At 58.8% G+C, this 12,491-nt stretch overlaps 1 protein-coding gene across 2 annotated transcripts; it reads right to left on the minus strand.

Annotated features, from left to right (window-relative positions):
- Positions 1 to 113: 113 nt before the first annotated feature.
- Positions 114 to 5,108, minus strand: ubxn1 (UBX domain protein 1; the record flags this gene model as incomplete). 2 transcript variants are annotated; one of them, XM_042346583.1, is given in 9 exon segments in its annotated part: positions 114 to 297; positions 808 to 918; positions 1,234 to 1,285; positions 1,615 to 1,806; positions 2,082 to 2,139; positions 2,270 to 2,388; positions 2,725 to 2,778; positions 2,937 to 3,044; positions 4,926 to 5,108. In XM_042346583.1, coding segments are annotated over 8 exon segments (829 nt in total), but the record flags the coding sequence as incomplete, so codon positions are not given.
- Positions 5,109 to 12,491: the final 7,383 nt, after the last annotated feature.

Genomic DNA, 12,491 nt, shown 5'->3' on the forward strand with positions numbered 1-12,491 from the left:
CCCACAAACTACGCCGCGACTGCACTTTACAGTACATCCCTGAAGCGCTTGGTGAGACGTCTCAAAAGGCGTGATAGGGCCCTATGTCAAAATGAAAAGGTTATCCGTATTACCTAACTCCTGTAGAGGTTTCTCCATGTCCTCCTCGGTGAAGACTTTACGAGGGAAGGAGGTCATGAGGTTGAAGGGCTCCAGCACTGCCCCTTTCTGGTTTAGCTCCACGTACAGCCTCACCGCAGCCAGCTGCTCCCAGGTGCGGAACGTCTGTGTGATCTGCGAGCCATCCAGGAGCCGGATCTGTGCGTTTGGGGGTGGTGGGTGGGGTTGCGGGTGGGGGGGGTTCAGGCACTCAGTCAGTGTCAGCTCCTTCTCAGTCTGTAACCCTCCTGCCACACACACCACACGTAGAGACACACACTCAGATAACCCTCGCCCCCACCCTATATACATCCTAAACACCCCCCCCACACACGTAAAAACTTAACCCTACCCCCTTAAGCCCCCCCACACACAGGCTAGACCCTCCAAATCCCCCTGGCAACCCAATTTCACCCCTCCCCAACTCGAGGGAATCCCTCTTCACCCTCTCCCCTCTGTAGGAGCAGGAGATGTCTGTTAGGTCAGGGTATCAAGGGACACGGGGCAATGGGAGGGCAATTGGAGTTGAGGAACAGGTCAGCCGTGACCTTATGGAACAGGCTCGAGGGGCTGAATGGCCCCCCCCCTCCTGTTCCTCGTAATTTAACCCTTTAAGCACCAAGAAGAGCAGTTAGTGGCTGTGGGAGGTTCAGACCCGTGGACACTGACCTGTAACCTGCACTCCTCGTACTCCCTCTTGGTGGACTGGCTCTGTGGAGACGGAGGGATGGGTTCTATGACCGGCACAGGGGGGCTAGCGGCAGCCACACCCCCTCCAAACTGTAGAGACAGAGGGCAGAGTCACCGGGGGTTACCAACAACACAGGACACGGTCACTACACCGCACACGAGAGGACCCAGGTTCGATTCCCGGCCGGGTCTGGTCAAGTTTCCTTACTGCACACACACACACGGCTGTTTGTGGGACACTGCTGTGCGCAATTGGCTGCCGGGTTTCACCCACAAATACAGTCACTACACTCGACAGTATATTCTAGTGCTTTGAGGCGTCTCAACGACCCGCTATATCAAATGCAAGGTTTATTATTAATTATTAATCAACCAAAGGACACAAAAAAACCTCTCAGGGCTCACCTTCAGCGCCCGCTCTGCTTTGTCTCGCTCAATTTTTTCCCGAACTCTCTGCCTGAAACACAGGAAGTAAATCCATTAGGTTCTGATCTTTCACACGCACGCACACACACGCGCGCGAGCGCTGTCTCTCCCACACACATACAAACATACACAGATAAACAGGCACTCTCTCTCACACACACACACACACAAGTGACAGGAACTGCGTCACACATACAAGACACTGTCTCACACACACACACACACACACACACTCTGACCCACGGACTCTCACATACACACTGACCACAATAACCGGAATTGCTCGTGTTTGACCACCCGGCATTGCCGGTGACCGACTGCCGTTACCAGTTACCAGTTGCTGGTGTGAGCGTGGTGTACCTGGCCCTAATGTCCTCGAGTTTCTCGCGACGCCGGTCTTCAGCCACTTTCCTCATCTCCTCCTCCTGCAGTCGCTGCCGGATCATCGCCAGCTCCTGACCCTGCCGCCTCCTCGCCTTCTCTCTCTCTATCTCATCCTTCTTCTCTCTCTCCTCTCGCTCCTGCTGCCGCTGCTTCATCAGCTCTTCCAGCCTGAAAGACGCACAGATCAGACACAGACACACACACACACACACAGAGATCAAACAGAGAGAACGAGATCAGCTCCTCCAGCCAGGGATAGACACAGAGAGATCAGACACCAAGAGAGATATAGGCACACAAACACACAGACCAGACACATAGAGACATGAAGACAATCAGACACACAGAGACAGAGAGACACACAGAGACAGAGAGACACACAGAGACACAGACAGGTGGTGTAATTGTGGTGATAGGCAAAGGCCACAGAGCCTGGGTCTCACCTTCGAAGCTGCTCCTTCTTCTCCTCCTCTGACAGGGAGGCGTTCTGCTTAATCTGTTCTGTGCCCTCTGCCAGCCAGAGACACCCAGAGAGAGAGCCAGAGAGAGAGACAGAGACATTGTTAATAGTGCTGGTAACAAGCAGATTGTGGACAGAGAGAGAGAGAGAGAAAGAGAGTGACAGCCTTACCCTCCAGTGTCAGCTCTGCGGGCTCCCCGATGGGTTTCTCGGGCGGTGGGGGCAGAACACAGCCCTCGGGGGGCAGGTAAGGCTCATCCAGGTTGGGGTCATCCTCATGTTCCATCAGCCTGGTCATTACACACACGGTCAGCCCGGCACACACTGGCTCACACCCAGCCTGGCTCGCATACACGCGCGCGCGCGCGCACACACACACACGCACGCACACACAGAGCCTGGCTCACACACGGACACACACACACACTGTCAGCCTGGCTCACACTTCCACTCGCGTCAGCCCAGGCTCACTCACTCACTCACACACACACACACACACACAGTCAACCTGGCTCACACCCAGCCCCGCTTAAGCTCACACACTGTCAGCCTCGCTCACACTCAGTCCATATCATCCCCTCACACTCGCCCCGCCCCCCACCCCACACACACTCACACTTGCTCACCAGTCCATGGCTTTCTCGATGCCCTGATTCCCTGACAAGAGCAAAGCCTTTTCCCTGAGAGAAAAGAAAAAACACATTTTTAAAACAAAAAAAAAACTCTTTCCAACGCTCCCCACCCCTCTCGCAAGAGCTCGCAGGTGTCTCTCGCAGCCCCCACCCATCCCACGAGAGGGAGAGAGTGAGAGAGAGAGAGAGAGAGAGAAGAAACTTACGCTCTGTTGCGACTGAAGCCCATATCCATCATAGTCTCCAATGCGGACATCTCAGCCATTGTCGTTCAGCTCAGCTCTGTGCACACACTGTGGGGGACTGGGACTAACCTGGGGGGGGGGGGGGGGAAGAAAGGTTAAGATTAATACACTGAGGGACTGCAGAGAACCAGCAGCGAGTCGGGATTGAACCCCGCTATTGAAATAAACCCCCTCTACCTCGTTTGCCCCCCCCCCACCCCCACGCGTCCTCGTCAATCGCTCTGAGATAATAATAATCCTTGCATTTGATCGCGTCGTCGAGACACCTCGAAGCGCTTCACAGCGCTTGTACAGCGTAGTGACCGCGTGCTTCGCGGGTGAGACGCGGCAGCCCATCGCGCCCAGCGCTAGGAGGCGTCTCAAAGACCTTATGGGGCGCCGTATCGTATGCGAGGATTTGTTGTAGGATTATTAAAACATGGGGGGGTGGGGAGCTTTAGGGGGCACATGGTGGGGAGTGGGGGGGTGGGGGGGGGGGAGAGCAGGGAGCGAGGGCGCTGGAACGTTCCAGAGCCACGGCCAACCGAATAAAGTTTGCAGTCGGCAGTTTAGAGAACAATAGTGAGTGTGTCCGGGGGGGTGGGGGTCAGTGCGAGGATTAGATCAAAGCCCCGCGGTGTACGGAGAGGCTTGGGCGGGGGGGGGGGGGGTTGGGGGTTTGGGGGGGGGGTTATGGGGGTGGAGATAAGATGAGAAAACATCAATTCCGCCCGAGAAGTTTCTTTTCCCGAACCTTCTCTGTGCCGCTGTCCGCCGATCTGTCCCAATCGACCAGCCCCGTGTCTGCCTTCTCTCTCTTTATCTTTCCCTCTCTCTCTCTCTCTCTCTCTCTCTCTCCCCTCTTTTTCTCTCCCTCCGTCTCCAGCTCTCCACCCCTCCCCACTCACTCCCCCCCCCCCCTCCATCTCTTTTCCTTCTCGCTCCTTCCTTCCATCTCTTTCTCCCTCTCCTCTTCCGTCTCTCATTCATTCGGGGTTTTCTTTCTCTCTCTCTCTCTCTCTCGCTCGCTCTCTGCAGAGTGGGGGGGACGGGGACGGGACAATCAACCCTAAAAATAATTTTAAAAAAGAGAAGCGCTGAATATTATGTTTTAAGATTGAACCCCAGGATGGTTGGGGGTTCGTAGTTGGGAGTCGAGGGGGGGGGGTGGGGGGCGAGAGAGAAAGAGAGAGAGAAACGATCGCTATTTAAATTTAAATTTAATTTTATTTAAACCTCTCAATAAAAAGGACCAGAGAGAGAAGCCGGAATGATTTGGAATTATTTTGTTCTCTCCGCCTCAGTCCACATACCCCCCACCCCACTCCCCCACCCCCACCCCATGTGCTGTCAGCCTCCCCCCCCACCCCCTCTCCCAATCCCAATCTCTCAACACTGATTGATTCATCTATTATTTTTGCATTCAATTAATATTTCTGGCTGAAATATTTTTCTGCCTCCTCCCCCCCCCCCCACCACACACAAACCTCCCACTCCCCACCCTCCCCTTGTGTCCTGTGACCCTCCCCCCCCCACAAAAAAACCCCCACAATAATTCTCAATTATTTGGAATTATATGGAATTTAGTTATTTTTTTTCGCTTTAAAGATGCTCTCCTCTCCCCCCCATGTGCTCTGAACCCCCCCCCCATATCTGAACCCCCATGTGCTCTGAACCCCCCATGTGCTCTGCCCCCCCATGTGCTGAACCATGTGCCTGAACCCCCCATCCCCCCATGTGCTCTGAACCCCCCCATGTGCACTGACCCCCCCACCCTCTCCCTCTCTCTCCCTCTCTCCTCCCACTTTCTATTCATCAATTCAGCCAATTATTTTTTTTTATTCATTAAACATTCTCTCCCCCACCAAAAAAACACCCCACCCCCCCCACCCCGTGTCCCTGTGAGCCCTTCCCCCATTTTCCCCTCTCCCTCCCCCTTCATTTCCGCCCATTTCCAAGCCTGAGGCCTACCTGCACCTTCGGATCCCCGGTCTTGCCTGAACCGCTCAGCCGGGTCAGGGCGCCTCTCGCCCGGTCACGTCGGGGACACAGACGCCGCCTCTTCCCGCTCCTCGGCTTCCCTCTGGCTCGGGCCCCCCGCCGCCTGTCAATCACTCCCAGCCACGCCCCTCCACGCCTACGTCACGCAACTCACCCCCACCCCACCCAAGCCCCGCCCCCGCTCACGTCACTCACTCCCAACCCCCGCCCCCGCCTCACGTCACTCACTCTCAACCCCACCCCCACCCAAGCCCCGCCCCCGCCTCGCCTCACGTCACTCACTCTCAACCCCGCCCCAACCAAGCCCGCCCCCGCCTCGCCTCACGTCACTCACTCTCAACCCCCGCCCCACTCAAGCCCCGCCCCGCTTCGCCTCACGTCACTCACTCTCAAACCCCGCCCCGACCGTGACACGTCACGCCCAAACCCCGCCTCCAAGTCGGTCATCATCGAAACCACGCCCCTCCCTTCTGCCACGTCACTCAACCCCAAAGACCACCCCCCCCTCCCCCCCCCAATTGCCTGGTCAACAACAACAACAACAACTTGCATTCGACACCGCGCCCCTCCCGCAGGGTAGCGCCCCAGAGCGCTTGACAGTGGTGGTGTCGCCGGTGGGGGGAAGGTGGGGGGGGGGGGGGGGGGGGCGGAGGGGGGGGGTGGGTGGGGGGTTGGCCGTAGGCACCTAATCACCTAATAGTAATAAGATTATAACAATAATAATAATGCTGGCGTTTGACCCGACGCCTTATCACGTCTTCGAGACGTCTCAAAGCGCTTCACAAACAGCAGTGACAACAATCCCCCCCCCCCCCCCCACCCAACATGTCGGTTGTGTATGTGTGGATGGGGGGGGGCGCGCGGTGGGGTAGGGGTCTCGGCGTTTACGTGGGGGTGGGGCGGGTGATGGGGGAACGGGGGTCTGCGTCAGCGCAGCGGGTGTGTGTTGGGAGACGGGCGGGGGGGGTGCGCGCGTGCGTGCGTGCGTGTGTGGTGCGCGTGTGAAGGTGGGAGCCGTTGGGGTGGGGCGGGGGAGGGGGGGGGGGTTGGGGTATAGGGTGTGTGTGTCCGGTGGGGGTTGGGTGTGAGCGAGGGGTGTGGGTGACGGGGGAATGTGTCAGTGGGTGGTGTGTGTTGGGAAGCGGGGCGAAGATGGGAGCTATTGGGGTGGGGTGGGGGTTGGGGTCTAGGGTGCGTGCGTCGGGTGGGGGGGGGGCGGTGGGGGTGGTGGGGGGGTGGGGGGTGGGTGAGGCTCAGAACACAGGGGGCTGAGGTCACACAATGGTCCCTATGCTGCGGGTGGCGGTCGCGGAATGTTTGAAAGTATACAGAAAAACCAACCAGCGTCGAACGCGCAGTTTGTCCAGAAAAAAAAAAAAGCCCAATATTTCCCCTCTGGACGGCTCGGCTCGGCTCGGCTCGGATCGGCTCGGCTCGACGCGAACGAGACAGGCAGCCCCCGGTATCCGCGCGCCCGCTCTCGCGCCCGCTGGGAAATCTCGCACAGAATGGTGAGCGCGCTTCGAGACGTCGACGACAACGTTAACGCCCTTCGCGCAAGAGTGGTGGCGGCCCGGAGCACTGGACAGTGGCGGGGTCTGACCCCCCCCCCTCCCGCCCGCCCCCGCCGCCCCGAGCCAGGGGAAGAGGGAGGGGGAAGAGGCACGGCAATTAGGAGGGGCAATGGGAGAGAGGCAATTGGAAGGAGATAGTTGGGCAGGAGTTGGGTGGAGAGGCAATGTGGTGTCCCGTAGGGTAGCGGTTAGCTCACAAGCGAGAGGACCCGGGTGTGATTCGATTCCCGGGCGGGTTGGGGCGGATGCTTCGGCACGTTTCCATTACTCCACACAAACGCACGCACATTGCCATCTCTGCCCACAAAAGACACAGTCACTGCACTTTACAGTATATCCTGCGAAGGGCTTTGGGATGTCTCGACCACGTGATAAGGCGCATGGATCGAATGCAACAATTATTAGTATTATTATTATTATTATTAAGGGCAGCGCGAGAGAGAGAGAGAGAGAGAGACGGGGGAAGAGGAGGGTAGAAGGGGAAGGAATAAGAGAGGCAATGGAACAGTCTGTAGCACACAGAACAGTCTGTGTGTTCCTCGTAACCCACCCCCCTCTCTCTCTCTCTCTCTCTCTCTCTTTCTCTCCCACCTTCCCCCCCTTCTCCGCAGGTGTTCGGAAACAAAGCGCCGTTGAAGGACTTGACCCCACGGAGCGAGCGGGACGGATTCCACCTGGGTCAGAGCGAAGGCGGAGGAGGGGGAGCGGTAGGGGGGGCGGGAGGGGGAAACGGGGGTTACGTCCCAGTCCGTCCCAGCCCGGGTCTTTACCACGGTCTGATCCAGGCTGACCGTGCCTCCTGCCTGGTGACCGGGCACTTGCGGGGTCCAGGAGGCCGGGCCAGGCTGATGGGCCAATTCCCCGTGTCGGACATCATCACCATCGAACACAATTACTGTAGCCGCCGGGCTGTCAAGAGAGCCAAGGGCGTTGGGGCCGGGGTTGGGGTTGGGGTTGGGGCGGCAAGGCGGGTGTTGAGCGCCACGCGCTGGAGCTGCGGGGCGGCGGCGCTCAGATCCACACGCCAACGCACCCGCGCCCGAGCCCAGGCCCGGATCGAGGTGGACGAGGCCGTGGATTTGGTGGTGGGACTTCAGCAAGCGGGCAAGAGGGAGCCGGCAGAGCCCGGGGATCACCTGCCCGCCTTCCGTTACCGCAAGGTGAGTGGTGCGTCGTTCCCGTGAGTTTCGAGCGCGCGGATTCGGCCGCGCGGACGCGCCGGAATGACGCCAGGCCTTGAAGGGTTAAATTACGAGGGCAGGTTGGAAGGCTGAGGGTGTGGGGGGGGAGGGGGGGTGGGTGGGGGGGCGGTCATCTCGTTGAGGACGAGCCCCAGAGGAACCATTTCCTCCGGTGGGTGGGTGGTGGGGGGTGGGGGGGGGGGAGGGGAACGACAACAGTGATCCTCCGCGACGTCGCGAAGTGCTTCACGGGAAGTGGAGTGACTGTGTGGTTTGTGGGCGACGAAAGGGGAAGCCAATCGCACGCGGCGGCGTCCCCGCCATCAGTCGCGGCTTTGAGGGGACCCGAATTATTATTTTTCTTTCGAGGGACCAAGTTCCTTCTTACCGCCCGGTAAACAGAGGCGGGCGCGGGCGCGATCACGCGTGTGCGCCTGCGTGTGCGCGTGAAGGTCCTCCAGCTTGCGAGGCGAGGGCTCTGACCACTGAGCTACAGGATTCCCATTGACCCCATTAAATGATCAATTACTAATTAATTACTGGCAGTAATAAATAACGTCTGGTGTGTCTCCCCCCCCTCCCCCTCCCCCTCCCCACCCACACACACACACACACGCGCACACACACGCACACGCACGCACACACACACGCGCGCGCGCACACTCACGCGCGCACTCGCTCACACTCGCACGCGCGCTCATCCATCCATACCGCTCACGCACGCACGCGCCTGTGCACACGCGCACGCACCCACACGCGCGCGCGCCCACGTCACTCACGCGTCCGCGCCCGCCCGCGCCCGCCCGCGCCCGCCGCGCACGCACACGCTTTAGGACAAGGAAGGGTCGCCGTGGAACCAGCCGGACGCCAGCGAGCAGAGACCGGAGGAAAGCCGCCCGGGGGGAGTGTGCGGGGAGGACCAGCCCCTGAGGATACACCGGCTGACCCCCGAGGAGTACCGGAGGCTGTTCAGCGCCGTGGTGGGCAAAGCCCTGACCAACACGGCTTCCCGGCCGACCCGCAAGTGCAGCCTGGAGCTCGCCCGCAAGATCAAGGAGCGGCTGTACCAGGCGGTCAGCCGACCCACCTTCCAGGAGGTGCTGCACACCGACGGGCGCCTGGAGGTCATCGAGCGCTACAACGCCCCCGGCCGCACCCGCCTCCCCCCCCACTACGAGCTGGACACCAGCGGGGAACCCGAGCAGGACCCGGAGCGGTCCGAGCTGGGGGGCAAGGCCGGGTGAGGCTGGGCGGGCGGTGGCGGGCGGTGGGGTGGGAGTGGGAGAGGACCTCTCCATCACCGCCATTTCCCCCTTTCCCCTTCTCTACCTTTTTTCCCCCTCTCTCTCTCTCGCTTCTTCCCTTCCCCCTTTCCCTCTTCCCTCCTCTCCCTTTTCTCCCCCCCTTTCCCTCTCCCTCCATTTCCCCCTCTCCCTCTCTCTCTCTCTCATTCCCTCTCTCTCTCTCTCCCCCCCCTCCTTTCCCCTCTCTCCCATCTTCCCTTCATCCTTCTCGTCCTCCCCCCCCACCCCCTCCCGTTCTCTCTCGCGCTGCTCTGCCTCACCCCCACCCCCCCCCCCGCCCGTCCCATCGCTCTCTCTCCCTCCCCGGCCCCTCTTCTCCTCTACACTTTTCCTCCCTCTCGCCCTCTCTCTCTCTCTCTCTTTCTCCCCCCTTCTTCCCTTCCTCCCCTCTCCCCACTCTCTTCTCCCCCCCGCCCCTCTCTCTCCCTCTTTCCCCCTCTCCCGAAAACCAACACCGAAAGTGCATGTTGTATAAACCAGATTTGCCGAACCTGTTTATGAGTTAAATTAAATAAACCGGATTAAAAATTCCATTCCCTCTCTCTCTCTCTCTCTCTCTAACATTGGGGGGGTGTGGGGGACGGATTAGATTTAACTTTTAATTACCATTACCTTTCTACTCTTCCGCCTCTCGGTCTATCTTTTATTTCTTACTCTCTTTTTTCTCTCTCTCCGGAACCAAACCCCCCCCACACTCCTCTCCCCGGGGATGGAGAGTGTGAGAGTTTCAAAGCCCTTCTGAAGTTGCACCAACTTTTTTTTCTTTCGCCCCTTCGGCTTTTGCTCAGCGTTTGTCTTCGGTGCGTTTGGCTCATTCACGTGTTAAAAAGAAACACACGGTAGAATGAATCGTGTGCATCGACTCACACTGACAGACACACGGAGAGAGAGAGAGAGAGAGAGAGAGAGAGAGAAGAATGTGTGCAAAAGAGATTATGCGGAGAGAGAGAGAGAGAGTGAGAGTGAGTGAGAGAGAACGAGAAAGAGAGGGAGAGAACGAGAGAGTGGACGAGAAAGAGAGAAAAGAATAAAAGAGAGAGAGAGAGAGAGCGAAAGGGATAAAAGAGAAATCAAAGGAAGAGAGAGAGAGAGAGAGCGATAAAAGAGATAAAGAAAGAGAGAAAAGCGGGAGATAGAAGAGAGAGAGAGAAGGAAAAAGAGAACGAGAAAAAGGAAAAAAAAGAAAGAGATAAAAGAGAGGGAGAGGTGACGGGGGAGAGAGAGAGAGAGAGAGAGAGAGGGGTGTATGGCCCAGCGGGGAGATGGGGAAGTGGGGGTCAGGGGGGAGGCTATGGGCAGGGAGGGGGCTATGGGCAGGGAGGGGGCTATGGGCAGGGAGGGGGCTATGGGAAGGGAGGGGGCTATGGGCAGGGAGGGGGCTATGGGCAGGGAGGGGGCTATGGGTAGGGAGGGGGCTATGGGTAGGGAGGAGGCTATGGGCAGGGAGGGGGCTATGGGTAGGGAGGAGGCTGTGGGAAGGGAGGGGGCTATGGGGTGCCGGGCACTGTTGGCCGCTGTGACGGGGCTGCTGTTGGGGTGCGAAGTGGCTCTGAGTCCCCTGATAGGCTCCTTGGCTTTGCTGTCGGACTGTCTGCATCTCAGCTGCGACCTGGTGCCCCTCAGTATCTCCCTGGGGTGGGGCTGGGGGAGGGACAGGTGTAGGGGCTGGGGGAGGGACAGGGGTAGGGGCTGGGGGAGGGACAGGGGTAGGGGTTGGGGCTGGGACTGGGGTAAGGACAGTGATATGAGATGGAGCAAGGATAGGGGTAGGGACGGAGGCTGGAGTAGGGTTATGGACAGGGAGATGGACGGAGAGATGGAGATGGAGAAGGGCTGGGACACAGATAGGAACAGGGACATGAGATGGAGCAAGGGTAGGGAAAGAGGCAAGGACAGAGAGTGGGTCAAGGAGATGGACGGGGAGATAGACATGGGAAAGGAGATGCACAGAGCCAGAGAGATGGACAGGGGTTGGGGGTGGGATAGGGGCAGAGCCCAGGTGGTGGGCTGCCTTGTGACTGGTGTCCTCTGTACGGCCCTGGCCTCCAGCTTGGTCCTGAAGGCTGTTGAGAAGTTCCTACAGCCCAGGCTGGTAGAAAGGCCCCTGACCCTGGTTGGGCTGGGGGCAGCCGGGCTCCTAGTGAGGGTCACAGGCTTCCTTCTCCTCCAGGGGCAACTGGCTGGCAACCCCCAGTCCTGGGGGGCAGAAGACCGTGCACAAGAGTATCGAGGTAAGGCTTGTTCAATGAGGTTCCTGCCCTAATGGGTAACGTGGTCCTAGCAGCGGGAAAGCTTGGCCAGACAGTGCTCTCAATGGCCAAGCTATATGGGTTTAGATGGTTAGACTCCAGCCTTTACCCCAACGCACACTCCAGGCTCCCCCCCAAGCCTTGGCTCTTGCCAACCTGTGCCTAATACTCTCCGGAATTAGGTAAGCACCTCTATAGGGAGAGAGAGAGAGAGAACATTCCATTCCAACAACCTATCTCTGGGACTTCCACGTGGAGGTGGGAGGCATGGAAATCTCAGTTGGGTTTGGAGACTCTTAAGCACAGTGATGGATTCCCGCGTGTGTCCGACACCCGGTTGGGGCAAACCAAAATGTCTCCCTCCTCCACTGTCTCTTCAGAACTCCGCAGCTCGTGTACTGTCCCGCCCCAGGCTTCGGGACCACATCACTCCCACCCTCGCCCTCGCCCTCGCTCGCCTCCACTGGCTCCCCCATCCCCCAGAGGATCGCTTTCAAGATCCTCATCCTCACCTACAAGGCCATTCATGGCCTCGCTCCCTCCTACCTCTCCGACCTACTATCCCCCTACCTACCTGCCCGTACCCTCCGTTCCTCTGGCTCCGGTCTGCTCCACATCCCCCGCCCCAACCGCCCTACCATCGGTGGTCGGGCCTTCAGCCTCTCAGCCCCGAGGTTCTGGAACTCCATCCCCCAGTGCCTTCGCCGCTTCCTCCCTTTCCTCCTTTAAGGCCGGTCTCAAGACCTTTCTCTTTGACCGAGCCTTCAGCTCTCCTCTCGACTCTCTACCCCCTCCTCGCTCCCTCCCTTCCCTCCCCTCACCCTGACCATTTCCCCCCAATGCTCGGGTCCTGACCCAACTGTATAGCGCCTTGGGACGTCCTCCCGACGTGAAAGGCGCTCTATAAATGGAATCTTGTTGTTGTTGTTGTCTCCCTCTCCTGGCTCTCTTCTCTGGGCTGGTTGGCAATGCCGTATGATCCCACCCGACCAAGAGATGGAGAGAGAGAAACAAATACACACACACACCAACAGAGAGAGAGAGAGACGGGGAGATGGAAAAGCGATAGGAAGACGAGAGGGGAAAGACAAAAAGGGAGAGAGAGTCCGGGAAAGAGAGAGAGAGAGAGAGATGGAGACCGAGACGGGGAAGAGGGAAAGAGGCAGATGGAGAAGAGAGAGGGAGACAGGACTTGATTACCACATTTCTGTTGCTGAGCCAGAGAAGC

This window comes from Callorhinchus milii, unplaced genomic scaffold (assembly GCF_018977255.1).
Source record: "Callorhinchus milii isolate IMCB2004 unplaced genomic scaffold, IMCB_Cmil_1.0 Scaffold1054, whole genome shotgun sequence".
NCBI lineage: Eukaryota > Metazoa > Chordata > Chondrichthyes > Chimaeriformes > Callorhinchidae > Callorhinchus > Callorhinchus milii.